The following is a 26,310-nucleotide window of genomic DNA, read 5'->3' as shown; positions in this document are numbered from 1 at the left end:
CATTGCAGTGAAACCACTTAGAGAAGCTTTGAAACCCTCAGAAATGTCACCAGCATTACTGAGGTGGGATAATTCACCGCTGAACAACTTTTTGGTGTTCGGTCGAAGCAGGAATCGAACCCACAACCTTGGGTATGCAAGGCGGGCATGCTAACCATTGCACCACGGTGGCTCCCAAAGATAAACCAATCCCCAATAACACAACAAATTGGTCATTATCGGTTCATAATTGTACATAGCCCCATATAAAGGTGAGTACTATGTTCGTATTTTTCACCAAAACACTAAATTAAAAGTACAAAAATCTATATGAAGACGATTATATTTATAAAAAGTCTTGCGAAATAATGAATGGAAAAGATCTAAGGAATTGATTGTGAACCATTTGGTATTTATAATTTAATTAAATTAAAAAAGTAACCGTGAAAATAAGCGGGGTTTCAGCTTGAAAACTGAACATAGCACTCAGCTTAAGGCGATATTTCACTTCTGGCTCTCTAATTACCGCACAGTTCATAGCGGTTCGTAGTTATATGTAACCCAACGAATGTTTGGGTTATTTGTTTTATAAGGAAATAAGAAAGATAAGGAAAATAAAGTAAAAGTATATAAGATAAAAACGTTAATACCATCGGAGAGAAAGATAATCTATATTATCTTATCGGAAGACAACCCATAACATAATGGGATTTTCAAGAATTAACTGTCATTTCATTCTTGTGGCGTTTGTTTTAATCCTTGTGTGAAATGAAATTTATTTGTTTAACAATTTACTAGATCCCTGGTGACCCAATATAAAGAAACAACAATTGCATAAAGAATCAGGTAGACACAAACGTGTAAATTTACTTAAGCAACAGTTCATTTGTACGTGTAAAGAATTAAAAAAACAAAAACACAGGTACCATATTTTTAGAACGGCTTACCTGTATTTGCTTTGATATGTAGAACATATAAATATTGATGTTGCTCTATTGAACTAGTCATTCTCTATCTTGCTTGCTAGCTGGATGGATGAAACGAGTTTCTCGTAAAACTAGAAAAATTATTACTTAGAGCGTGAACGGAGCTATTGTCAGCGCTGATAACGTTGTTGTTTACCCAATGGAACGCTGTTCATTTAGACGTGAGCTAATCAAAACAACGACATTTTCATTCATGGATTTCCTAGAAGGACGACCACATTTCAAAGTGTTTTAGTTGTGATAATATCTTTATAAGGAAGAGACCAGCTTCCTAAAAAGGAGTAGCAAACGTATAACATTTAATTGTAGTATCGAGTGCAGTGAAAATGTTTAATTTTATAAAAGAAGCAATGGCGCCCACAACGCGTTCCTCAGCGACAACGGCAAAATCAGAAAATCAACACAAGGAATCAAATGATACACCACCAACGCCAGCTAAGCCAATGAAAGGCTATAAAATCACGGACAACGAAAGATCTCGTAAATTTGGTATTGGAGCCAATTCTTTGCAAATGCTGAAGACAAAAGCCAAACTAAAGTTTCCTGTAAGTTTATGAATGTTTAAAGTGATATTTAATTGTATTTATGTCTAAGAAGGATATTTTCTGTTCAGTAGTTTGGGGTGACCTTGACTGCATATTTCATGTATCCAAAAATCATGGTCAACTACAGTGTTGTATTTTTATTAGGTGTAGTATGTGCCAGGCGATAAGTACTCTCTCATCGTCTCATAGGAAGTTATTTAGCTTCAGGGGTTTCCATATCCTGACCATAATTTCCTTCTGAATAATCTCTTTGAAGGTCTCCAAACAATGTTGTTGCATTATTTTCAATGTCAATTTCATGGGTGCATGGGTAGATGAGGCATATGGAGACAAGTGCGCAAAATCTGCACATCCACCTGTTGTTCTACGATTGTTCGGCAAATGTATGAACAAGGTCGTCCAAGACTGCATTGTAAGGATGGGGTAGATGTTATTCGATGCTCTTTTTTAGTCCTTAAATACAAGAAGGACATTAAACTTTGGCAGATTGTATACTTTCTGTTTTTCCCCCTTACCATGGCTATTATTTGTTTACCTTTTTTGATTATTTCTTTTTTTGAGGAGAGTTTAGCTTTGGTCCATATCAATGCAGGTCAGGGTTAATAAGTATAGAAATGGGGACGTAGAAAGTCAAGTTTAATGAAAGTGATTGAAACCAATAAAACACATACGATAGATATCTTTCTGTGGTATCAATTGTATGGTATTGTTGTACAAATCTGGTATATTTTAACAAACCCTTAAGGAAATTACACATAATTCAAATTTCTTAATTCTGCAATATAATCTGGTCACATATACGAAAATTTTATCAAAACACCGTGTCTTTTTGGAGGTTTTTAGTACGAAAAATGTTGTACTGTAAGAAAAAAAAACATATTAAAAAAAACATTTTATAATCATGAGAATCTATTAAAAATATAACTCCCATAAGAAAATTTGTATATAAAACGGCAATTATTCATTGTTCTTTTTCAACGACTATGATATACTAGAATGCATGAAAAACAGAATAACGAACGAATTTATTTTCATTTTATAAAAAATTTTAATAAAAATATTTTAAAACTTTTTATGTTAGCCGGATTCCGAATCAAGCGATTAATCATGAGAATCTATTAAAAATATAACTCCCATAAGAAAATTTGTATATAAAACGGCAATTATTCATTGTTCTTTTTCAACGACTATGATATACTAGAATGCATGAAAAACAGAATAACGAACGAATTTATTTTCATTTTATAAAAAATTTTAATAAAAATATTTTAAAACTTTTTATGTTAGCCGGATTCCGAATCAAGCGATTAACGTCCAAATGCATTATTTAAATTTACAATTAATTATTATGAACAAAGAAGATTAAGGAACTCTGTTGATCAAGTTCCTTAATCTTCTTTTTCCATAAAGCTGGAAAAATAATTAATTGTAAATAATTGAAAATTATAAAACGATTTGTTTTTTTAATTTCTTCCTAAACCGAATATTTATAACACATCTTCCTATAAGAAATAATTTTCTTATATCCATATACAATGCTGTTCAAAAAATTTGCAATTAATATTAAAGTTTTTGTTAATTTTAACGATAAATGTTAATAGTTGATACTATAGCCATGCCAGAGAAAGAAGCAGCCGAGTCACGCCCCTGATTATAGCTGCCGCCGAATATGTCGACTCAGATAAAGTTATTAATAATTGTTGCAATTTTTTTTTTGCCATGATCCTTTCACCCACAATCCACCAGTATAAAGTTGCTATAAAAAGTTTGGTCGTACAACTAATCTCATTTCCATTCGGATAACTTAAAATTTATTTTATACTATATAATTGGCTGCCGCTGATTAGACAAATTTTTAAGGGCTTAACCGTTAAGCCGCCGAAGGCAAAAATTTAGTGTCATCCGCCGCCGACGTGTGCTGGAGGCACGGTTGCCGCTATTGGTAGAATTCTACCAAAAATGGTAGATTTTTTACTGTTTTAGAGAGAAGTTCACCAATGTGGTATCACAATGGACTGAATAGTCTAAGTGAGTCTGATACATCGGGCTGCCACCTAACCTATAACCTAACCTTGGTAGATTGGTAGAATTCACGATGTTTTGGTAGATTTTTCATGTACATTCTTCTGACAAATTTTTCTATAACTGTTGACAAAATTTTCTATATAAATAAAATTTTGACAAAATTTTCGAAAGACATAAAATTTTGACAAAATTTTAAATAGAAATAAAATTTTGACAAAATTTTCTATAGAAATAAAATTTTGACAAAAAATATTCTATAAAAATAAAATTTTAACAAAATTTTCTATAAAAATAAAATTTTGACAAAATTTTCTATAGAAATAAAATTTTGCCAAAATTTTCTATAGAAGTAAAATTTTGACAAAATTTTCTATAGAAATAAAATGTTGACAAAATTTTCTATAGAAATAAAATTTTAACAAAATTTTCTAAAGAAATAAAATTTTGACAAAAATTTCTATGGAAATACAATTTTCATTCGTTTTGTTTTGTTATTGTTGGTTTTGTTCGTTTAAGCATTGTTGTTGTTTTTTGATTTCAGCTTAAACCATGCATTGACAAAACTACAAATGTAGCTTAACAAACAGAGGAAAAGAATGTTTGTCAAATTTATTTGGGCAAAGCCCCATAGACTGCAAGATGGTTGGATGGACGCACGTTTCGGAATTACCACATTCCTCATCAGCATCCTCTACTTGCAGCAAAACTATCAACCAATTATCACATTAAATTCAGGCAGTTCTATTGTCTGTCAGGGGACCCAACAATGAACCACACTTGAACCTTCCGAAAAAAGGTTTCATATGATAGCCGGCTTATGCCGAAATATATTCGTACAAACATAATTCTTTTCCTTTGCCACAGTCAAATCATCGATTTGAGTGCAGTTGGTTAAGCTACACTTGTAGTTTAGTCAATGCATGGTTTAAGCTGAAATCTAAAAACCAACAACAATGATAAGGTTAGGTTAGGTTAGGTTATGTGGCAGCCCGATGTATCAGGCTCACTTAGACTATTCAGTCCATTGTGATACCACATTGGTGAACTTCTCTCTTATCACTGAGTGCTGCCCGATTCCATGTTAAGCTCAATGATAAGGGACCTCCTTTTTATAGCCGAGTCCGAACGGCGTTCCACATTGCAGTGAAACCACTTAGAGAAGCTTTGAAACCCTCAGAAATGTCACCAGCATTACTGAGGTGGGATAATCCACCGCTGAAAAACTTTTTGGTGTTCGGTCGAAGCAGGAATCGATCCCACGACCTTGTGTATGCAAGGCGGGCATGCTAACCATTGCACCACGGTGGCTCCTAACAACAATGATAAAGAACAATAACAAAAAAAAACGAAATAAAATTTTGACAAAATTTTCTATAGAAATAAAATGTTGACAAAATTTTCTATAGAAATAAAATTTTGACAAAATTTTCTATAGACATACAATTTTGACAAAATTTCTTATAGAAATAAAATTTTGACAAAATTTTCTATACAAATAAAATTTTGACAAAGTTTCCTATAGAAATAAAATTTTGACAAAATTTTCTATAGAAATAAAATTTTGACAAAATTTTCTATAGAAATAAAATGTTGACAATATTTTCTATAGAAATCAAATTTTGACAAAATTTTCTATAGAAATAAAATTTTTGACATTCTATATACAAATAAAATTTTGACAAAATTTTCTATAGAATTAAAATTTTGACAAAATTTCCTATAGAATTAATATTTTGACAAAATTTTCGATAGAAATAAAATTTTGACAAAATTTTCTATAGAAATAAAATTTTGACAACATTTTCTATAGAAATAAATTTTTGACAAAATTTTCTATAGAAATAAAATTTTGACAAAATTTACAATAGAAATAAAATTTTGACAAAATTTACAATAGAAATAAAATTTTGACAAAATTTAAAATAGAAATAAAATTTTGGAAAAATTTTCTATTGAAATAAAATTTTTGACATTCTATGTACAAATAAAATTTTGACAAAATTTGTTACAGAAATATAATTTTCTGAAAATTTTCTATAGGGATATAATTTTCACAAAATTTTCAATAGAAATATAATTTTCACAAAATTTACTATAGAAAATGTTGACAAAATTCTCCATAGAAATAGAATTTTGACAAAATTTTCGATAGAAATAAAATTTGAAGTTTCTATAAAATACAATTTTGCCAAATAAGATTTTTTTGTTTGGTAGTTTTTTTGGTGAAATGTTCTCAAAATTTTTGGTAATTTTTTTTTTTTGGATGGAGTCATGATCGCCCTGAATAATCGCCATGCAGAAATCATTTTCCGGGATGCTTATGGCAATATCATATGGGGGCACAATGATAACTCTCGAATCTATGAAGCGCGGCGATAATTTGTCCCGAAAACCATAATATTACCCCCACCATTATTGTCGGAACTTTTTGTGTTTCTTGGATTAGGACTTTCCTTTGTGCGTTCGTATTAAACTTCTACCATCCGAACCATGCAAGTTAAACTTTTCTTCGTACGAAAATATAAAAGATTTCCACTACTCCTCAGGCTATCTAAGGTATTTGTGAAAATTGAAGGCGTGCTAACATATTTTTCTTGGAAATAAGTGGATTTTGACATATTTGTATAATTGCACTCCGACTTCTAATGTTCTACATCTGATCGTTATGGTTGATTTATCAATAAAAATATCAAGGAGAATTTCTCTCATGAGCGAGGTACCTTGATTGTGAAGTTCTCAAACTTAAATGCTCAAAAATATTGGCCGCAAGTTATTGCCAGTTTACTTTCTTTTTTACAAGCTGAATAATATTTATACCCTGCTCCACACTGTGGAACAGGGTATTATAAGTTAGTGCATATGTTTGCAACACCCAGAAGGAGACGAGATAGACACATGGTGTCTTTGGCAAAAATGCTCAGGGTGGGCTCTTGAGTCGATATAGCGATGTCCGTCTGTCCGTAACACATTTTTGTAATCAAAGTCTAGGTCGCAGTTTTAGTCCAATCGACTTCAAATTTGGCACAAGTATGTGTTTTGGCTCAGAATAGATCCCTATTGATTTTGAAAGAAATCGGTTCAGATTTAGATATAGCTCCCATATATATATATTCACCCGATATGGACTTATATGGCCCCAGAAGCCACAGTTTTAACCTAATTTGCTTAAAATTTTGCACAAGAAGAACAATTAGTACTGTAGTCAAGTGTGCCAAATTTTATTTAAATCGGTTCAGATTTAGATATAGCTCCCATATATATCTTTCGCCCGATATGGACCAATACGGTCCCAGAAGCCAGAGTTTTACCCCAATTTGGTTGAAATTTTGCACAGAGAGTAGAATTAGCATTGTAGCTATGTGTGCCAAATTTGGTTGAAATCGGTTCAGTTTTAGATATAGCTCCCATATATAGCTTTCGGCCGATTTACACTCATTTGACCACAGAGGCCAATTTTTTGCTCCTATTTAGTTGAAATTTTGCACAGGGAGTAGAATTAGCATTGTAGCTATGCGTGCCAAATTTGGTTGAAATCGGTTTAGATTTAGATATATCTCCCATATATAGCTTTCGCCCGATTTACACTCATATTCTTTCTTTCTTTCTTTCTTTCTTTCTTTCTTTCTTTCTTTCTTTCTTTCTTTATTTGCTTTCCCATGCACAAGACCACTTGAGTCTCATATTTCAGCATGAGAAGTTTAAAATCATAATGTACAATTAAATAAATATAATATGATTACAATATTAGGTTTCATGAAAAAAAAATTTTAAATTTAAATTAATTTTTTAAATTAAATTTAACTCATATGACCACAGAGGCCAATGTTTAACTCCGATTTAGTTGAAATTTTGCACAGGGAGTAGAATAAGCATTGTTGCTATGCGTGCCAAATTTGGTTGAAATCGGTTCAGATTTAGATATAGCTCCCATATATAGCTTTCGGCCGATTTACACTAATTTGACCACAGAGGTCAATTTTTTGCTCCGATTTAGTTGAAATTTTGCACAGGGAGTAGATTTAGCATTGTAGCTATGCGTGCCAAATTTAGTTGAAATCGATTCAGATTTAGATATAGCTCCCATATATATCTTTCGCCCGATATGCACTTATATGGACCCAGAAGCCAGAGTTTTATCCCGATTAGCTTTAAATTTTGCACAAGGAGTACAATTGGTAGAATAGTCATGTGTGCCAAATTTGATTGAAATCGGTTCAGATTTAGATATAGCTCCCATATATATGTTTTTCTGATTTCAACAAACATGGTCAAAATACCAACATTTTCCTTGTTAAATCGGCACTGCTTAGTCGAAAAGTTGTAAAAATGAGTCTAATTTTCCTAAACTTCTAATAATGTATATCGAGCGATAAATCATAAATAAACTTTTTCGAAGTTTCCTTAAAATTGCTTCAGATTTAAACATTTCCCATATTTTTTTACTAAAATTGTGTTACACCCTAGGGCATTAGCCAACTTAAATTTTGAGTCTATAGATTTTGTAAAAGTCTATCATATTCTGTCAAAATCGAGTGATATTTAAATGTATGTATTTGGGACAAACCAACACATTTGACGGGTGTGATATGGTATCGAAAATTTAGATCTACCAAGTGGTGCAGGGTATAATATAGTCGGCCCCGCCCGACTTTAGACTTTCCTTACTTGTTTTATTTTTCGGCTACTATTTTGAACAGACACGTTGTTTTATAAACTATAATTTCCTATAAGAAAAAAAGCACATATAAGAAACAGTATGTTGTTTTTCTGAATTTCTGACTTTCTTATATTCGTTATCTAGAGTACTCCTATGGTACTGATGTTTCTGTAATGCTCAAGTTGACATTTTTAGGCATCACTCAGGGTCCATGTTAACTACTCATGCAACAGTATCGTAGAAGATTTAGGTAAAGAAATGATTTACTGTTATAATTCAATGAGGTCGAACCTTATTCATGATCTAACTTCATTGCTTTCAATTGTGCAAAACATTTTTCTTCCATCTGGAATTTAGACAATCAAAATATTACTAATCGTCATCCTTGTTTTACAGATCAAAGACTTACGAATTTATTTAGCCTCTGATGGCTATGAGGTAACCGATGAAGACTATTTTACAACAGTGGAAGCACAAACTCTTTTTATAGTGGCTGGTCCAGATGCCATAATAACAACAGGTATTTATGGAAACACATTCTCAATTACAAAAAAAAAATATGTATTTTTCTACAATTTGATTCCAGATTCTGACTTTGCATTTGAGCAATTGCGACAAAAGTCTCCCCTCCTCAAGGTAGCCGATATTATCTACGATTTTATGGAACAACAACCGGAAAAATTTAGCAAACTTATTGCTGAATATGAACGCAAAAAATTATCTCACAAACAACAAGATTTGAATAAAACTGCTCTTAGTCTAAGAACTGAACATACAGAATGGTTTTTGGGACAAGAAGAAAAATGTCATACAAAAGAAGAGGCCCTGCAAAGGAGGGCTCAAGATCGAGTTCGTTGTTATTATTACAAGACCAAAGATGAATTGACTCGCAATCGTTTGTATCAACAAAATCAAAAGGCCCGTCTAGTGATTGACTCTGTATTGGAGAAATTTCGTTATCTGCTCATTGGTTGTGATTACTTTTCAATGATATTCAATCGTAAATGTGAACATAAACACGATATAATCAAAGATAAAATAGCCGAAGATGATGAGACAGATGCTCGGGCAGTGGTGCCCAATAAGAAATTGAAACAAGTTATCCGAGAGTATACAGCACGTCATGAAATTCTAGACGAATGGTCTGTATCGTTGTGTACGGATTTGGGTGATTTCTATTGTCAGGGGACCTATTCGGGTGCTGCAAAACATTGTTCCCTACGCCACACTATAAATCCCTATGCATCACGTGAGAATTTAATACTCTTTCAAGTTTGGAATTTGGATCATCAAATAGAATTGTCACGTACCATTATACCATCGTTGATAGAGAATATACGTGATCTAGTATCGAATCCAAAACGTATGTGTAATCTACACAAAGCTCCTGTTGTCGATGTTTCAGTATTGGAATATTTTCTGGAAATATTCTCTTTGAAAAATCTGAAATTGGTACATATTGTGTGTCATGAAAAATCACAAAGGAGCAACAAATCAAATGGCCGACTACTTTGTAAGCAATGTCATGAGTATAAAATCGTTGAAGAATTAATGAAAATTGAATGTGATTATAATCCGGATGATTGGTAAGCAAAAAAATAATAATAATAATAAGAGTATTAGCATAAATAATTAAGCCGTTTATTGTAAGGATAAATTGTACAAAAGAAAGAAAAAAAAAAAAACAAAAACAAAACTCATATCGCTCATTTACTTCCCAAGTCTCAAATATTTAAGAAGTGCATGAAAAATTGTAAGTTCCAAAACGACGATATAAAGCTTTAGATTAATTTAAAGTCTCACATTTAATGTGGACTTCAATCAAGTAGTAATTGCCACAATAGAATGAAATTCCAATTTCCATATATTGTTAAAATTTTAGACTTATTTCCTATACTATGATTACATATAGGGAAAAAATATGCCCATTAAGATATAATTATATTTTGTACAAATTATTGAAAACACTTTTGAAGTAAATGAGCGATATGATGTGGAGACAAATTGTAGACAAATATTAGAGCTTTGTTAGCTGTTATCTAGAATATTTTATAGCAGGTTACATGCATTCCAATTTTTGTTTTTTACTTTGTTATTTACATATCACGTAGTATATGAACCAATATTTCTATAATGTCATCGGTTTGCCATCTCATGTGAAACACTGGTGATATATAATGATTAAATGGCATTAACAAAAACAATTGTGAAAAGTTTGCAAATTTGTTGTAAATGGGTAAATACGATTTTTTCCAATGAAAATTTAGAACATTTCTTATCTCAATGGAAACAAATTTGTAAATTTTGTTGTATGTCTTTATAAATTTTTGTTGTATATGCTTGTATGTCTTCGCCTAAAAAAAAAATTTTGTTATTCATAACAGCAGAAATGTTTGCTAAAATAGCAGTATTTGTTTGCTGAAACAGTAGGACAGCTAAAAGTTTTTAACAAACATCTCTGCTGAAATAGCAAACTGCCTTAGTTGAAATAGCTAAAATTTTTTCTGCTATAACAACTACAAATGTTTGTTGTCCTTCTTTGAATTCCCACATTTTACCGTGCGCGTGTAGGAAAAATATACACACTTTACCAAAACAACACAAAAAAATTATGTCGAATTGCTTAATTTTCCCGGCTAGTCCTGTGTTAAATGTGATGCTCCCAATAGGGTTACCATTTGATGCTACCAATGTAATACTTTATTACTATTTAAACACGGAAATTTGAGAATATTTGGCACTGTTTACATAATCGTGCTAAATTCATATTCAACGCTTCACTTTTCGGATTCCTTGCAGTTGCAGCTGCACTGTTTTTTCATTTAAGCTACAGAAAATTATCGAAGTACCCAGCAAAAAAAAAAATTGGAAGTTGTTCCACAAACATTTCTTTTAAAGCCCATCCCAGAGTCCCCCATCGGGTTTTTTTCAACTTCCGAATCAGTCCTTTTGGACAAGTCCACAAACATTTCTTCTAAAGTGCATCGTGGGATCCCCCAATAATTTTTTTCCACTTCTGATGCAGTCCTTTTGGACAAGTGCACAAACATTTTTTTAAAAGCGCATCTTGGGATCCCAAAATGATTTTTTCTACTTCCAATGCAGTCCTTGTGGACAAGTGTTAGAAAAAGCTATTTTAAGTGCAAATGTTGGCCAATTAAAGTTTACAAAAAAAAATAGAAAATTAATAAAAAAATAAAAAAAAAACAGAAAATTAATAAAAAAGTAAAAAAATAATAATAAAAAAAATAATTTCATCCCCGCTGGGATTTGAACCTGTGCCGTTAGACTTTTTCGCTTCCATGGAAGTTCTTTTGAAAAGGTTTTGCAAATTACGAGAATTTTTAATTTTTTTTTTTTGTTGATTTTTATTGGAAAAAATATATTTATACGAAAATATATGCCGAAAAAAAAAAAAATAAAAACGATGCATAACATAAAAAAATATTTTTTAGAAAAATATTTGATAAAAAAAATTGCCGCTGGTGAGATTTGAACCTGCCTTTCTTATTTTTTTCGTTCATACTAATAAATAACATCTCGAGAAGCAATTAGAATGTTATTCCTTGGTGTCGTTTTACGATCATATCACAAACATTTGAATTGACCTTTCGGCGCTTTAAGTTCAAGTGTGTTTGTGGCTGAGTGTGCTAAGGCGTTCTGTTATGGTGCCAGCAAACCCAGGTTTAATCCCTGGTCGGAGCGAAAAAGTTTTTCAAATTGTGAAAATTAGATAATAGAAAAATAATAGTTTAATAAAACATATGGATGAAAAAAAAAAAAGTGAAATTGGTTAAAATTTTTCTTTTTCGCTTTTTAAATTTATTCATTCAAATTAACTTCCAGGGCACAACTTCTAAAGCAATGCAAAGGATCCAAAAAGGGAGTACTTCCGTCCTATGACAAGCCCATGTAAAATTCATTGGAGATGATCCAAGTTTGCACTACTTCTGGATCACAGATTGGGGATCCAAACTACTTTTTTGGAAGCTCGTTTTTTGCTGGGTAATTGTAGGATTGTAATGCGAATCAAAAAATCGAATTTATTTCAAATTTTTACCAATCGAATTTTGCAATAGTTGCTTTGCAAAAGTCGACGACATCACCTAATATTTTGGTCATATTTTTTGACAAACTGTTGATTAGTCGATTTCCGACCTTTGTATTCCTATACCCAAAACAAAAAAATGTTATACATAACAGCAAAATAGTTTGCTAACCGCTGCAATAAGAGAAGATTTGGAAAATATATACACTTTACCAAAACAACAAAAAAAATTCTATCGAATTTCTTAATTTTCCCGGCTAGTCCTGTGTTAAATGCGATGCTCGCTCCTCCTTAATAAGAGAAAATTTGGAAAATATATACACTTTACCAATACAACACAAAATAATTATATCGAATTGCTTAATTTTCCCGGCTAGTCTTGTTTGTATTAAATATGATGCTCTTCCGTAATAAGAGAAAATTTGGAAAATATATTACCAAAACAACACAAAATAATTATTATTATATCGATTTTTTTAATTATCCCGGCTAGTCTTGTTTGATTTAAATGCGATGATCCCGGAGGCGTTGATATTTGATATAATGGCGCTGGAACTTCGAAAGAATTTGCAACTTTCTTTAAAGAATAATACTATTTTCCTACCATAAATTATCTCAGCAATAAAAGAAAATTTGGAAAATACATTACCAAAACAACACAAAATATTTGTATCGAATTGCTTAATTTTCCCGGCTAGTCTTGTTTGTGTTAAATGCGATGCTCCCAACGGCTTTGATATTTGATACAATGGCGCTGGAGCTACGAAAGACTTTGCAAATTTCTATAATGAAAAACACTATTTTCCTACCATAAATAATCTCCATAATAAAAGAAATTTTGGAATATATATTTCCAAAACAACACAATATAATTATATTATTGTAAAGAAATAATACTCCTTACCTTCACACTAACATGGATAGTACCGAGGTAGCAACGAATGGAATCACAAGAATTAATTGCTATGTTCCAAAAAATAAAATGCAGCATTGTAAAATTAGATTTTTAATTCCAAAGTTATTTGTAAAAAACCTTCGCCTGTTTCTTCTTTTTTAAATTAATTATTATGTATGCGTGTGTGTAAAAATCGAGCCACTAGTTGCGTATATATATGTAGTCATTTCGTGATAGTTTGCGATGTTTTCAATACATTTCGACGAAATAAACGCAAAAAAGTCGTAAAATGGCTGTTTGTTTCCTTCAAAATATATTGTCAACAATATATTTTAGTGGAACTTTTTTCGCACCAACAAACAGAGTACCAGCCTTTAGGGAGTGAATTCCCTTTCTGCAAACCTGTGCAGACTTTGCCTCCGATCCGCTTCGAAGAACCAAAATGTAAATAATCCTTACATGATTGAGTGGTTGTAAGTGACTAATTTATTCTAAAAAATATTCAACCTAATATACTAAATCTTAAACACATTACAATTCTATGGCCACACTTTATCAAAATAACACAAAATAATTATATCGAATTGCTTAATTTTCCCGGCTAGTCTTGATTGGGTTAAAAGCGATGATATTTGATACAATGGCGCTGGAGCTTCGAAAGAATTTGCAACTTTCTTTAAAAAATAATACTAATTTCCATAAATAACCTCCGTAATAAAAGAAAATTTTGGAAGATATTTTTCCAAAACAACACAAAATAATTATATTATTAATATATCGAAAATATACACAGTTTGCCAAAATAACACAACATAATTTCTTAATTTTCCCGGCTAGTCCTCTGTTAAATGCGACGGCGTGATATTTGATACAATGGCGCTGGAGTTACGAAATAATTTACAACTGGAGTTACGAAATAATTTACAACTTTACAAAATAATGCTATTTGCCTACCATAAATAATCTACGCAATAAAAGAAAATTCGGAAAATATACACATTTTAACAAAACACCACAAAATAATTATATCGAATTTCTTAATTTTCCCGGCTAGTCTTGTTTGTATTAAATGCGATGATCCCGGAGGCGTTGATATTAGATACACTGGCGCTGGTGTTTGACTTGACCAAAAATGCTCATTGAAATATAAAAAGTATTTACAATAATACTAGAAATACGAATATTATCAGAGTAAAATACTCTACCCTAAAAAATTTGTAAAAATATAATAAAATTTGAAAATATATTGAAGGTGAGCCATTTCAAATATAATAATTTATTATACAGTTTGTTTTATAATTTAACCCACTTTTGAGAGTGTACAATTTAGTTGTCATTTACAATGATTGCAGTTGAGCTTCATTTGAAATCCCAAATCAAAAAACGTTCTTTCTGCTTCCCTTGTCGATAAGCCACCATCATTTTTCATCGGTCAGCTTTTTAATGTTTCCAGGAATTCGTCGACAATTTGTTGTGTTGAATGAAAATACTTTAGACACGCTGTGCTTTTAATCGGGCGTTGTTGCTCAGAAATTAAACTACGATTAAAAATCGATATTTTTTACTCTTACTTACCAATTATTATAAAATATTTAGAACTGGTTTCTCAAATGAACACAACTGTGCAGGATTTTCAATCTAGGGAGTGAATTCCCTGCAACCCTGTGCAGCTTTTGCCTCCGATCCGGCTCGAAGGACCAAAATGTAAAGAAATAATAAATCTCCTTTTCTCATTGTTAATTTTACCTGTTAATCCCCTAATGTCGTAGAGAAACAATGTTGACACTTCCAGATTTCGCATACAACTGCGTGCTCAATATTTTATTTCACAAAAGCTTAGTCTAGAGTAATGAATACAAGAGTTGTATGTACAGAAAATACAATACACAGACAAAAAGTAGAGTATAAGATACATACACACATAAAAAATGAACAATGAAATATATACGAAATATATAAAAGTAAAGGCTGTATAAACGACATATATTACATTACATTTGCTGATATTTGCTAAATAAAAATAAATAATCACGATTACATGCATATCTACATTATATTAACATATATCCCATAGGAAAATATTGCTACAATTCGGCGATCCTGATATATGAGATCCCCCGATTTCTGCCCTACGTTTTCATACTTCTTATGATGAGTCACCCTTAATCCATGGACGCATATTTCCAACCTACAATCCTGTAGAGCTACCTGTCTCTCAGCAGCCCTTTCTCTCAATCCCTCATGCGAAGCCCGTGGTGGCTCTGCCTCGTTCTCAACCAATGCCTCTCTCAAAGCATCCATAACACATCCCCGCTGTGTAACACCAAATAACATCACGCTTGGGTGTTCCCTATCGTCCTGTGCATCGTTTTATTGAGAGAGTACCCCACCTTATCCAAAACATCCCAATGTATTCCCTTACCCGGCTCTACTAGCTTGGAACTCTTGGAATCTTAAATTCGCAAACCAATATCCCTTCGAAATAACCTCCATCGTTTTGTCGATGCCAACGTGACCCATCTCGTCATGGTACTTGTGCAAAACGTGTCGTCCCATAGCCTCGGGTACGCAGAGTAAGAAAGTCCCAGTGTCTGTGTTTCTAAAAATCACCGCATTTCTCATCTCATATAATCTATCCTGCCTCTTCTCTAATTCCTCTTTAAGTGCCTTTAATCGCGGGTCCTTGTTTTGACAGATGATTAAATTCTCCTCGAAAGTGTTGCTTTCGATTACCATGACACTTGTGCTTCGGCTGAGCGCATCGACGTGCTGCATCTTTGTCCCAAGTCTATGCTCCAGGACATAATCGTAGTCCTGCAATTCCAAACACCACCTAGCTATTCTGGGGTTTAAGTCCTTCGTATTCAGTGTCATCGTTAAGGAATTACAATCCGTAACGATTTTGAATTTCTTACACTGGAGATAAACTCAGAGCCGCTTGAGAGCATTCACTATTGCCAATGTCTCGAGTTCAAAGCTGTGGTACTTCGATTCCGCCTCAGTTGTCCTCTTAGAAAAAAATGAAATCGGATGCAACCTCCCATCGTCCTTCTTCTGAAGCAGAACAGCTCCGAATCCTATGCTGCTAGCATCGCAATGCAACTCGGTTTCGTCCCTCAGATCATACAAGGCACGCACCGGAGACTGCATCAACCTTGCCTTCAGTAGTTCAAACGTCCGTAGTTCCTCGGGTCCAAAGCTAAAACTTCTCTCCTTCTTAGTAAGATCATACAGCGGTTTCGTTAAAACAGAAAAATCCTTAACAAATCTTCGGAAATATGAAGCCAATCCAAGGAAACTGCGAACAGAGTGTATATTGCAAGGCACGGGAAAATCCCGAATCGCTCTAATGCCTCCATCATTCGGACCAATACCGTTACCATCAATAGTGTAACCCAAATACCGAACACTGGTTTTCAAAAACTCACATTTGTCCAGTCTGAGTTCCAGCCTGTTCTCAACAATTCGATCCAGTACCTCACCCAGGACGGAGAAATGCTCATCCAACCCCTTCGTGGCTATCATTACGTCGTCCATATAAATCACCAACTTTCCGCCCCGAACCATATCCGCAAAAACCTTACTGACAAACCTTTGAAAGACGGATGGCGCATTCTTAAGCCCAAAAGGCAGTCGAAGAAATTCGTACTGTCCCAGTGGTTTGACAAAAGAGGTGTACTTTACAGATTCGATATCGACAAAGACATGAAAACAACCATTTCTTAAGTCAAGCTTCGTGAAATAAGTCCTTCCCGCTAACGTGTCCAAAAGATCACCAATAAGTGGTATGGGGTAATTATCCCTAGTCGTAATCTTATTCAGTGTGCGGTAGTCCACACACATTCTCATTTCGCTTGTCTTCTTTTTCACGAGAACTATAGGGGACGCAAATTCCGATTCACTAGGCCTAATGTAACCTTTCGCCAAATATTCGTCCAAAATTTCCCGAAGACCTCGCTTCTCATAAGATAGTCTCCTAGGAGTACAACTAAATGGTCTCACATCCTCCAAAGTTAATTTCATTTCGCATCTCACACTAGGTTCATTCGGCGGTTTCGGTGTCAAATACCGACGCGTGAACAGATCATTCAATCTCAATCTGTCACTACGATGAATATCATCACCCACCTCAAGTACCAGCGTATCATCCCCCTTGCAATCAATTGTCATTAACGATGTAGCAAATTCATTGATATCCGGACATTGACCCTTCTCAACTCCTGCATTAGTAACCAAAACCAATCCAACTGACTCCATAAAATCACAACCCAAAACACAGTCAAACCCCATAGACGAATCATCAACAATTCTGAATTCCAAAGTAATTATTTTATTCTCAAAAAACATTTGGAATACAAATGTTCCAATAATATCTAATCTGCTTCCGTTAATTCCGAAATAAGGGGACTCATCACGTCTTAGGTAATTAAAATCAATCCTCCCTAATATACCAGATTCTCTTATGAAGTTTATTGGGCTTCCCGTATCTAATAAACACTGTAAATAACAATAATCATTTCCTTTACTTACGCTAAACTTAAAATATCTCAAATATATACTATTCACCTCTGACTTGAAATCTTTTCTATTAGGACAGGTCGCCACAAAGTGATCCAACTGCCAAGCACCATAAAAAGTATCAATGAAATATATGAAAATTTATTTATTTATTTTTCTTTTTAATTTCCTTAACCTAATAGGGTACATAAAATGCATTTGGAGTTATCAAAACTTCATTTAAAACTATTTTAGTTATATCTGCTCCTTCTTTAAGGGGTACTTTCGTGATGGAAAACGATCCTTCATTCAACCGCTTTATATCATCCTCACTCAATGAGTTGAATCTTGAAGGTAGATAGAGGACTCCATCATTGAGTTGAAGTACAACTTTTTCTCCAAATTTGGTTGATGTCCTGTATGCTCCTCCAATCATGTATTCTACGTTTATCGCCAACTACTTCATGCTGAGAATTTTTTTTTTAAATTCAAAGAATTAAGGTTTTCAACGAGGGTAGAATTGCTAGTCATCTTGATGCTCATCTCTTTTCTTGCTGTTAGTTTAAACTGAATGCCTTGAAGTAAAAGAGCTCATCTATTTATACCAAATTTGAACAATAAAAAAGCTACATTCTTTTCAAAAAGCTGTTTTATTTTCTCATTCATTTTTTTATATTTATTTTTTTTTATTTTATTATTTTTTTTTCCAAATATGAAAGATCCCATTGTTTTTTCACCCTTCCCGAAATAAAAAAGCCAATTTCAAATTCTGTTTCTTATTATTATTATAATTATTTATTTGTAATTTTTTTATTTTTATTCATTTTAATTTTAAATTACATTTCGAAATTTTTTAATTTGTTCGAAATCCTTGTCCTTCCACTCATCTAGTTCTTCTTGATGTTTTTCACACCATTCTAATTCCTCCCTTGTAACGGATGATAGCCGCCGTTTATGTAAGACTGCTGGAAGTGGTTCTTCTTCATCACTATCCAGCACAACGTAGACTTCTTCTACTGGTGCGTGCCATAGTCCTCCGAAACGGTTGTTTCCCACATTCACCACAAGATCATCACGTACCCTCATTTCGACATCCTCATCAGCGTTTTCCTCCCCGGCTGGAACAGCTCTCCTCGAGGTTGATGGCTCCTCCTCCTCGACAATGCCTTCATCATCGGTGTCGTAGAGCGAAATATTCCAATAGTCTTGCGCGTTTTCATTAATATCAAAAATTCTCATTTTGGAAAATTTTAACAAAAAGAAAAATTAAGACTGACCTAATTAGATAAAGCACTTGACCTATATCCCAAACGCAGAATGTCTCTCCGGCTCAAAGGACCAAAATGTAAAGAAATAATAATAATTCTTACACGATTGAATGGCTGTAAGTCACTACTTTATTCTAAAAAATATTCAACCTAAATTTTAAACTAGCCACAATTTTATGGCCACACTTTACCAAAATAACACAAAATAATTATATCGAATTTCTTAATTTTCCCGGCTAGTCCTGTGTTCAATGCGATGCTTCTCCATAATAAGAGAACATTTGGAAAACATAAACACTTTACCAAAATAACACAAAATAATTATATCGAATTTCTTAATTTTCCCGGCTAATCTTGATTGTGTTAAATGCGATGATCCCGGAGGCGTTGATATTTGACACAATGGCGCTGGAGCTTCGAAAGAATTTGCAACTTTCTTTCAAAAATGATACTATTTTCCTACCATAAATAACCTCCGTAATAAAAGAAAATTTGGAAAATATATTTCCAAAACACAAACACAGTTTCTTATTATTATTATAATTATTTATTTGTATTTTTTTTTTATTTTTATTCATTTTAATTCTAAATTACATTTCGAAATTTTTTAATTTGTTCGAAATCCTTGTCCTTCCACTCATCTAGTTCTTCTTGATGTTTTTCACACCATTCTAATTCCTCCCTTGCAACGGATGATAGCCGCCGTTTATGCAAGACTGCTGGAAGTGGTTCTTCGTCATCACTATCCAGCACAACGTAGACTTCTTCTACTGGTGCGTGCCATAGTCCTCCGAAGCGGTTGTTTCCCACATTCACCACAAGATCATCATGTACCCTCATTTCGACATCCTCATCAGCGTTTTCCTCCCCGGCTGGAAGAGCTCTCCTCGAGGTTGATGGCTCCTCCTCCTCGACAATGCCTTCATCATCGGTGTCGTTGAGCCAAATATTCCAATAGTCTTGCGCGTTTTCATTAATATTAAAAATTCTCATTTTGGAAAATTTTAACAAAAAGAAAAATTAAGACTGACCTAATTAGATAAAGCACTTGACCTATATCCCAAACGCAGAATATCTCTCCGGCTCAAAGGACCAAAATGTAAAGAAATAATAATAATTCTTACACGATTGAATGGCTGTAAGTCACTACTTTATTCTAAAAAATATTCAACCTAAATTTTAAACTAGCCACAATTTTATGGCCACACTTTACCAAAATAACACAAAATAATTATATCGAATTTCTTAATTTTCCCGGCTAGTCCTGTGTTCAATGCGATGCTTCTCCATAATAAGAGAACATTTGGAAAACATAAACACTTTACCAAAATAACACAAAATAATTATATCGAATTTCTTAATTTTCCCGGCTAATCTTGATTGTGTTAAATGCGATGATCCCGGAGGCGTTGATATTTGACACAATGGCGCTGGAGCTTCGAAAGAATTTGCAACTTTCTTTCAAAAATGATACTATTTTCCTACCATAAATAACCTCCGTAATAAAAGAAAATTTGGAAAATATATTTCCAAAACACAAACACAGTTTCTTATTATTATTATAATTATTTATTTGTATTTTTTTTTTATTTTTATTCATTTTAATTCTAAATTACATTTCGAAATTTTTTAATTTGTTCGAAATCCTTGTCCTTCCACTCATCTAGTTCTTCTTGATGTTTTTCACACCATTCTAATTCCTCCCTTGCAACGGATGATAGCCGCCGTTTATGCAAGACTGCTGGAAGTGGTTCTTCGTCATCACTATCCAGCACAACGTAGACTTCTTCTACTGGTGCGTGCCATAGTCCTCCGAAGCGGTTGTTTCCCACATTCACCACAAGATCATCATGTACCCTCATTTCGACATCCTCATCAGCGTTTTCCTCCCCGGCTGGAACAGCTCTCCTCGAGGTTGATGGCTCCTCCTCCTCGACAATGCCTTCATCATCGGTGTCGTTGAGCCAAATATTCCAATAGTCTTGCGCGTTTTCATTAATATTAAAAATTCTCATTTTGGAAAATTTTAACAAAAAGAAAAATTAAGACTGACCTAATTAGATAAAGCACTTGACCTATATCCCAAACGCAGAATATCTCTCCGGCTCAAAGGACCAAAATGTAAAGAAATAATAATAATTCGTACACGATTGAATGGCTGTAAGTCACTACTTTATTCTAAAAAATATTCAACCTAAATTTTAAACTAGCCACAATTTTATGGCCACACTTTACCAAAATAACACAAAATAATTATATCGAATTTCTTAATTTTCCCGGCTAATCTTGATTGTGTTAAATGCGAAGATCCCGGAGGCGTTGATATTTGACACAATGGCGCTGGAGCTTCGAAAGAATTTGCAATTTTCTTTCAAAAATGATAATATTTTCCTACCATAAATAACCTCCGTAATAAAAGAAAATTTGGAAAATATATTTCCAAAACACAAAATAATTTTATTATTAATATATAGAAAATATACACACTTTACCAAAATAACACAAAATAATTTCTTAATTTTCCCGGCTAGTCCTCTGTTAAATGCGATGCTTCCAACGGCGTGATATTTGATACAATGGCGCTGGAGTTACGAAAGAATTTACAACTTTCTTTAAAAAATAATACTGTTTTCCTACCATAAATAATCTACGCAATAAAAGAAAATTCGGAAAATATACGCATTTTAACAAAACAACACAAAATAATTATATCGAATTTCTTAATTTTCCCGGCTAGTCCTGTGTTTAATGCGATGCTTCTCCACAATAAGAGCACATTTGGAAAACAAACACTTTACCAAAATAACACAAAATAATTATATCGAATTTCTCAATTTTCCCGGCTAATCTTCGAAAAGAAAGAATTTGCAACTTTCTTTAAAAAATGATACTATTTTCCTACCATAAATAACCTCCGTAATAAAAGAAAATTTGGAAAATATATTTCCAAAACACAAAATAATTTTATTATTAATATATAGAAAATATACACACTTTACCAAAATAACACAAAATAATTTCTTAATTTTCCCGGCTAGTCCTCTGTTAAATGCGATGCTTTCAACGGCGTAATATTTGATACAATGGCGCTGGAGTTACGAAAGAATTTACTACTTTCTTTAAAACATAATACTATTTTCCTACCATAAATAATCTACGCAATAAAAGAAAATTCGGAAAATATACGCATTTTAACAAAACAACACAAAATAATTATATCGAATTTCTTAATTTTCCCGGCTAGTCCTGTGTTTAATGCGATGCTTCTCCATAATAAGAGAACATTTGGAAAACAAACACTTTACCAAAATAACACAAAATAATTATATCGAATTTCTCAATTTTCCCGGCTAATCTTCGAAAAGAAAGAATTTGCAACTTTCTTTAAAAAATGATACTATTTTCCTACCATAAATAACCTCCATAATAAAAGAAAATTTGGAAAATATATTTCCAAAACACAAAATAATTTTATTATTAATATATAGAAAATATACACACTTTACCAAAATAACACAAAATAATTTCTTAATTTTCCCGGCTAGTCCTCTGTTAAATGCGATGCTTTCAACGGCGTAATATTTGATACAATGGCGCTGGAGTTACGAAAGAATTTACTACTTTCTTTAAAACATAATACTTTTTTCTACCATAAATAACCTACGCAATAAAGAAAATTCGGAAAATATACACATTTTGACAGAATTGTTTATTCATTTTATTTTATTTTAGCATTATTTTTATAAAAACAAAAACATTTCAATTTTTTTTATTTTTTTTTTGTACTAACAAACCAATGATTACTTTCCATTTCTCGCCCCATTATTTTTCATCTGCCCCCCCCCCCCAAAAACAAAAATATTAAATTTTCAATTTCATTATTATTTATTTATTTATTTTTTTTCCAAATATGAAAGATCCCATTGGTTTTTCACCCTTCCCCAAATAAAAAAGCCAATTTCAAATTCAGTTTCTTATTATTATTATAATTATTTATTTGTATTTTTTTATTTTTATTCATTTTAATTTTAAATTACATTTCGAAATTTTTTAATTTGTTCGAAATCCTTGTCCTTCCACTCATCTAGTTCTTCTTGATGTTTTTCACACCATTCTAATTCCTCCCTTGCAACGGATGATAGCCGCCGTTTATGCAAGACTGCTGGAAGTGGTTCTTCTTCATCACTATCCAGCACAACGTAGACTTCTTCTACTGGTGCGTGCCATAGTCCTCCGAAACGGTTGTTTCCCACATTCACCACAAGATCATCACGTACCCTCATTTCGACATCCTCATCAGCGTTTTCCTCCCCGGCTGGAACAGCTCTCCTCGAGGTTGATGGCTCCTCCTCCTCGACAATGCCTTCATCATCGGTGTCGTAGAGCCAAATATTCCAATAGTCTTGCGCGTTTTCATTAATATCAAAAATTCTCATTTTGGAAAATTTTAACAAAAAGAAAAATTAAGACTGACCTAATTAGATAAAGCACTTGACCTATATCCCAAACGCAGAATGTCTCTCCGGCTCAAAGGACCAAAATGTAAAGAAATAATAATAATTCTTACACGATTGAATGGCTGTAAGTCACTACTTTATTCTAAAAAATATTCAACCTAAATTTTAAACTAGCCACAATTTTATGGCCACACTTTACCAAAATAACACAAAATAATTATATCGAATTTCTTAATTTTCCCGGCTAGTCCTGTGTTCAATGCGATGCTTCTCCATAATAAGAGAACATTTGGAAAACATAAACACTTTACCAAAATAACACAAAATAATTATATCGAATTTCTTAATTTTCCCGGCTAATCTTGATTGTGTTAAATGCGATGATCCCGGAGGCGTTGATATTTGACACAATGGCGCTGGAGCTTCGAAAGAATTTGCAACTTTCTTTCAAAAATGATACTATTTTCCTACCATAAATAACCTCCGTAATAAAAGAAAATTTGGAAAATATATTTCCAAAACACAAACACAGTTTCTTATTATTATTATAATTATTTATTTGTATTTTTTTTTTATTATTATTCATTTTAATTCTAAATTACATTTCGAAATTTTTTAATTTGTTCGAAATCCTTGTCCTTCCACTCATCTAGTTCTTCTTGATGTTTTTCACACCATTCTAATTCCTCCCTTGCAACGGATGATAGCCGCCGTTTATGCAAGACTGCTGGAAGTGGTTCTTCGTCATCACTATCCAGCACAACGTAGACTTCTTCTACTGGTGCGTGCCATAGTCCTCCGAAGCGGTTGTTTCCCACATTCACCACAAGATCATCATGTACCCTCATTTCGACATCCTCATCAGCGTTTTCCTCCCCGGCTGGAACAGCTCTCCTCGAGGTTGATGGCTCCTCCTCCTCGACAATGCCTTCATCATCGGTGTCGTTGAGCCAAATATTCCAATAGTCTTGCGCGTTTTCATTAATATTAAAAATTCTCATTTTGGAAAATTTTAACAAAAAGAAAAATTAAGACTGACCTAATTAGATAAAGCACTTGACCTATATCCCAAACGCAGAATATCTCTCCGGCTCAAAGGACCAAAATGTAAAGAAATAATAATAATTCTTACACGATTGAATGGCTGTAAGTCACTACTTTATTCTAAAAAATATTCAACCTAAATTTTAAACTAGCCACAATTTTATGGCCACACTTTACCAAAATAACACAAAATAATTATATCGAATTTCTTAATTTTCCCGGCTAGTCCTGTGTTCAATGCGATGCTTCTCCATAATAAGAGAACATTTGGAAAACATAAACACTTTACCAAAATAACACAAAATAATTATATCGAATTTCTTAATTTTCCCGGCTAATCTTGATTGTGTTAAATGCGATGATCCCGGAGGCGTTGATATTTGACACAATGGCGCTGGAGCTTCGAAAGAATTTGCAACTTTCTTTCAAAAATGATACTATTTTCCTACCATAAATAACCTCCGTAATAAAAGAAAATTTGGAAAATATATTTCCAAAACACAAACACAGTTTCTTATTATTATTATAATTATTTATTTGTATTTTTTTTATTTTTATTCATTTTAATTCTAAATTACATTTCGAAATTTTTTAATTTGTTCGAAATCCTTGTCCTTCCACTCATCTAGTTCTTCTTGATGTTTTTCACACCATTCTAATTCCTCCCTTGCAACGGATGATAGCCGCCGTTTATGCAAGACTGCTGGAAGTGGTTCTTCGTCATCACTATCCAGCACAACGTAGACTTCTTCTACTGGTGCGTGCCATAGTCCTCCGAAGCAGTTGTTTCCCACATTCACCACAAGATCATCATGTACCATCATTTCGACATCCTCATCAGCGTTTTCCTCCCGGCTGGAACAGCTCTCCTCGAGGTTGATGGCTCCTCCTCCTCGACAATGCCTTCATCATCGGTGTCGTTGAGCCAAATATTCCAATAGTCTTGCGCGTTTTCATTAATATTAAAAATTCTCATTTTGGAAAATTTTAACAAAAAGAAAAATTAAGACTGACCTAATTAGATAAAGCACTTGACCTATATCCCAAACGCAGAATGTCTCTCTACTGAATTACCTTTTTGCAAAACTTTGCCTCCGATCCGGCTCAAAGGACCAAAATGTAAAGAAATAATAATAATTCTTACACGATTGAATGGCTGTAAGTCACTACTTTATTCTAAAAAATATTCAACCTAAAGGTAAGTACTATGTTCGCTTTTCGCGTTGAAATTTTCGTGGTTACTTTATTAAAACAGTTCAATATAAAGCAGACAAATCAACACAATTGATGCGTAGTTTCTTGTTCCTCTAGATTTCGGCAAGACTTTACAGGAATAAGTTTGTTTTCATTTATAATTTTGATTATTTACGGAAAAGTAATCGCGAAAATAAAGTGGTTTTCAACTCGAAAACCGAACATAGTACCTACCTTAAATTTTAAACTAGCCACAATTTTATGGCCACACTTTACCAAAATAACACAAAATAATTATATCGAATTTCTTAATTTTCCCGGCTAGTCCTGTGTTCAATGCGATGCATAATAAGAGAACATTTGGAAAACATAAACACTTTACAAAAATAACACAAAATAATTATATCGAATTTCTTAATTTTCCCGGCTAATCTTGATTGTGTTAAATGCGATGATCCCGGAGGCGTTGATATTTGATACAATGGCGCTGGAGCTCCGAAAGAATTTGCAACTTTCTTTCAAAAATGATACTATTTTCCTACCATAAATAACCTCCGTAATAAAAGAAAATTTGGAAAATATATTTCCAAACACACAAAATAATTTTATTATTACTATATATAAAATATACACACTTTACCAAAATAACACAAAATAATTTCTTAATTTTCCCGGCTAGTCCTCTGTTAAATGCGATGCTTCCAACGGCGTGATA

General features: G+C 33.0%; 1 protein-coding gene across 1 annotated transcript; it reads left to right on the top strand.

Moving 5' to 3' along the window:
- The first annotated feature begins 989 nt into the window (after positions 1–989).
- Drep4 (DNA fragmentation factor-related protein 4) lies at positions 990–19,419 on the top strand. The gene is made up of 4 exons (XM_075293659.1): positions 990–1,510; positions 8,589–8,712; positions 8,779–9,778; positions 18,524–19,419. Exons 1-4 carry the CDS (start codon positions 1,292–1,294, stop codon positions 18,531–18,533), a joined length of 1,353 nt encoding a protein of 450 aa, XP_075149774.1. The 5' UTR covers positions 990–1,291; the 3' UTR covers positions 18,534–19,419.
- Positions 19,420–26,310: the final 6,891 nt, after the last annotated feature.

Source organism: Haematobia irritans, chromosome 2, assembly GCF_050003625.1.
Source record: "Haematobia irritans isolate KBUSLIRL chromosome 2, ASM5000362v1, whole genome shotgun sequence".
Classification (NCBI taxonomy): domain Eukaryota; kingdom Metazoa; phylum Arthropoda; class Insecta; order Diptera; family Muscidae; genus Haematobia; species Haematobia irritans.
The sequence above is the reverse complement of the archived record's forward strand: the minus strand, read 5'-3'. Positions and strand labels throughout refer to the sequence as shown.

Excerpts from the sequence above, each read along its gene's own strand:
- Drep4 (XM_075293659.1), top strand. The coding sequence starts at position 1,292 with ATGTTTAATTTTATAAAAGAAGCAATGGCGCCCACAACGCGTTCCTCA. Across the intron at positions 1,511-8,588 it reads AAGCCAAACTAAAGTTTCCT|ATCAAAGACTTACGAATTTA; the intron begins GTAAGTTTATGA and ends CTTGTTTTACAG. Across the intron at positions 8,713-8,778 it reads AGATGCCATAATAACAACAG|ATTCTGACTTTGCATTTGAG; the intron begins GTATTTATGGAA and ends ATTTGATTCCAG.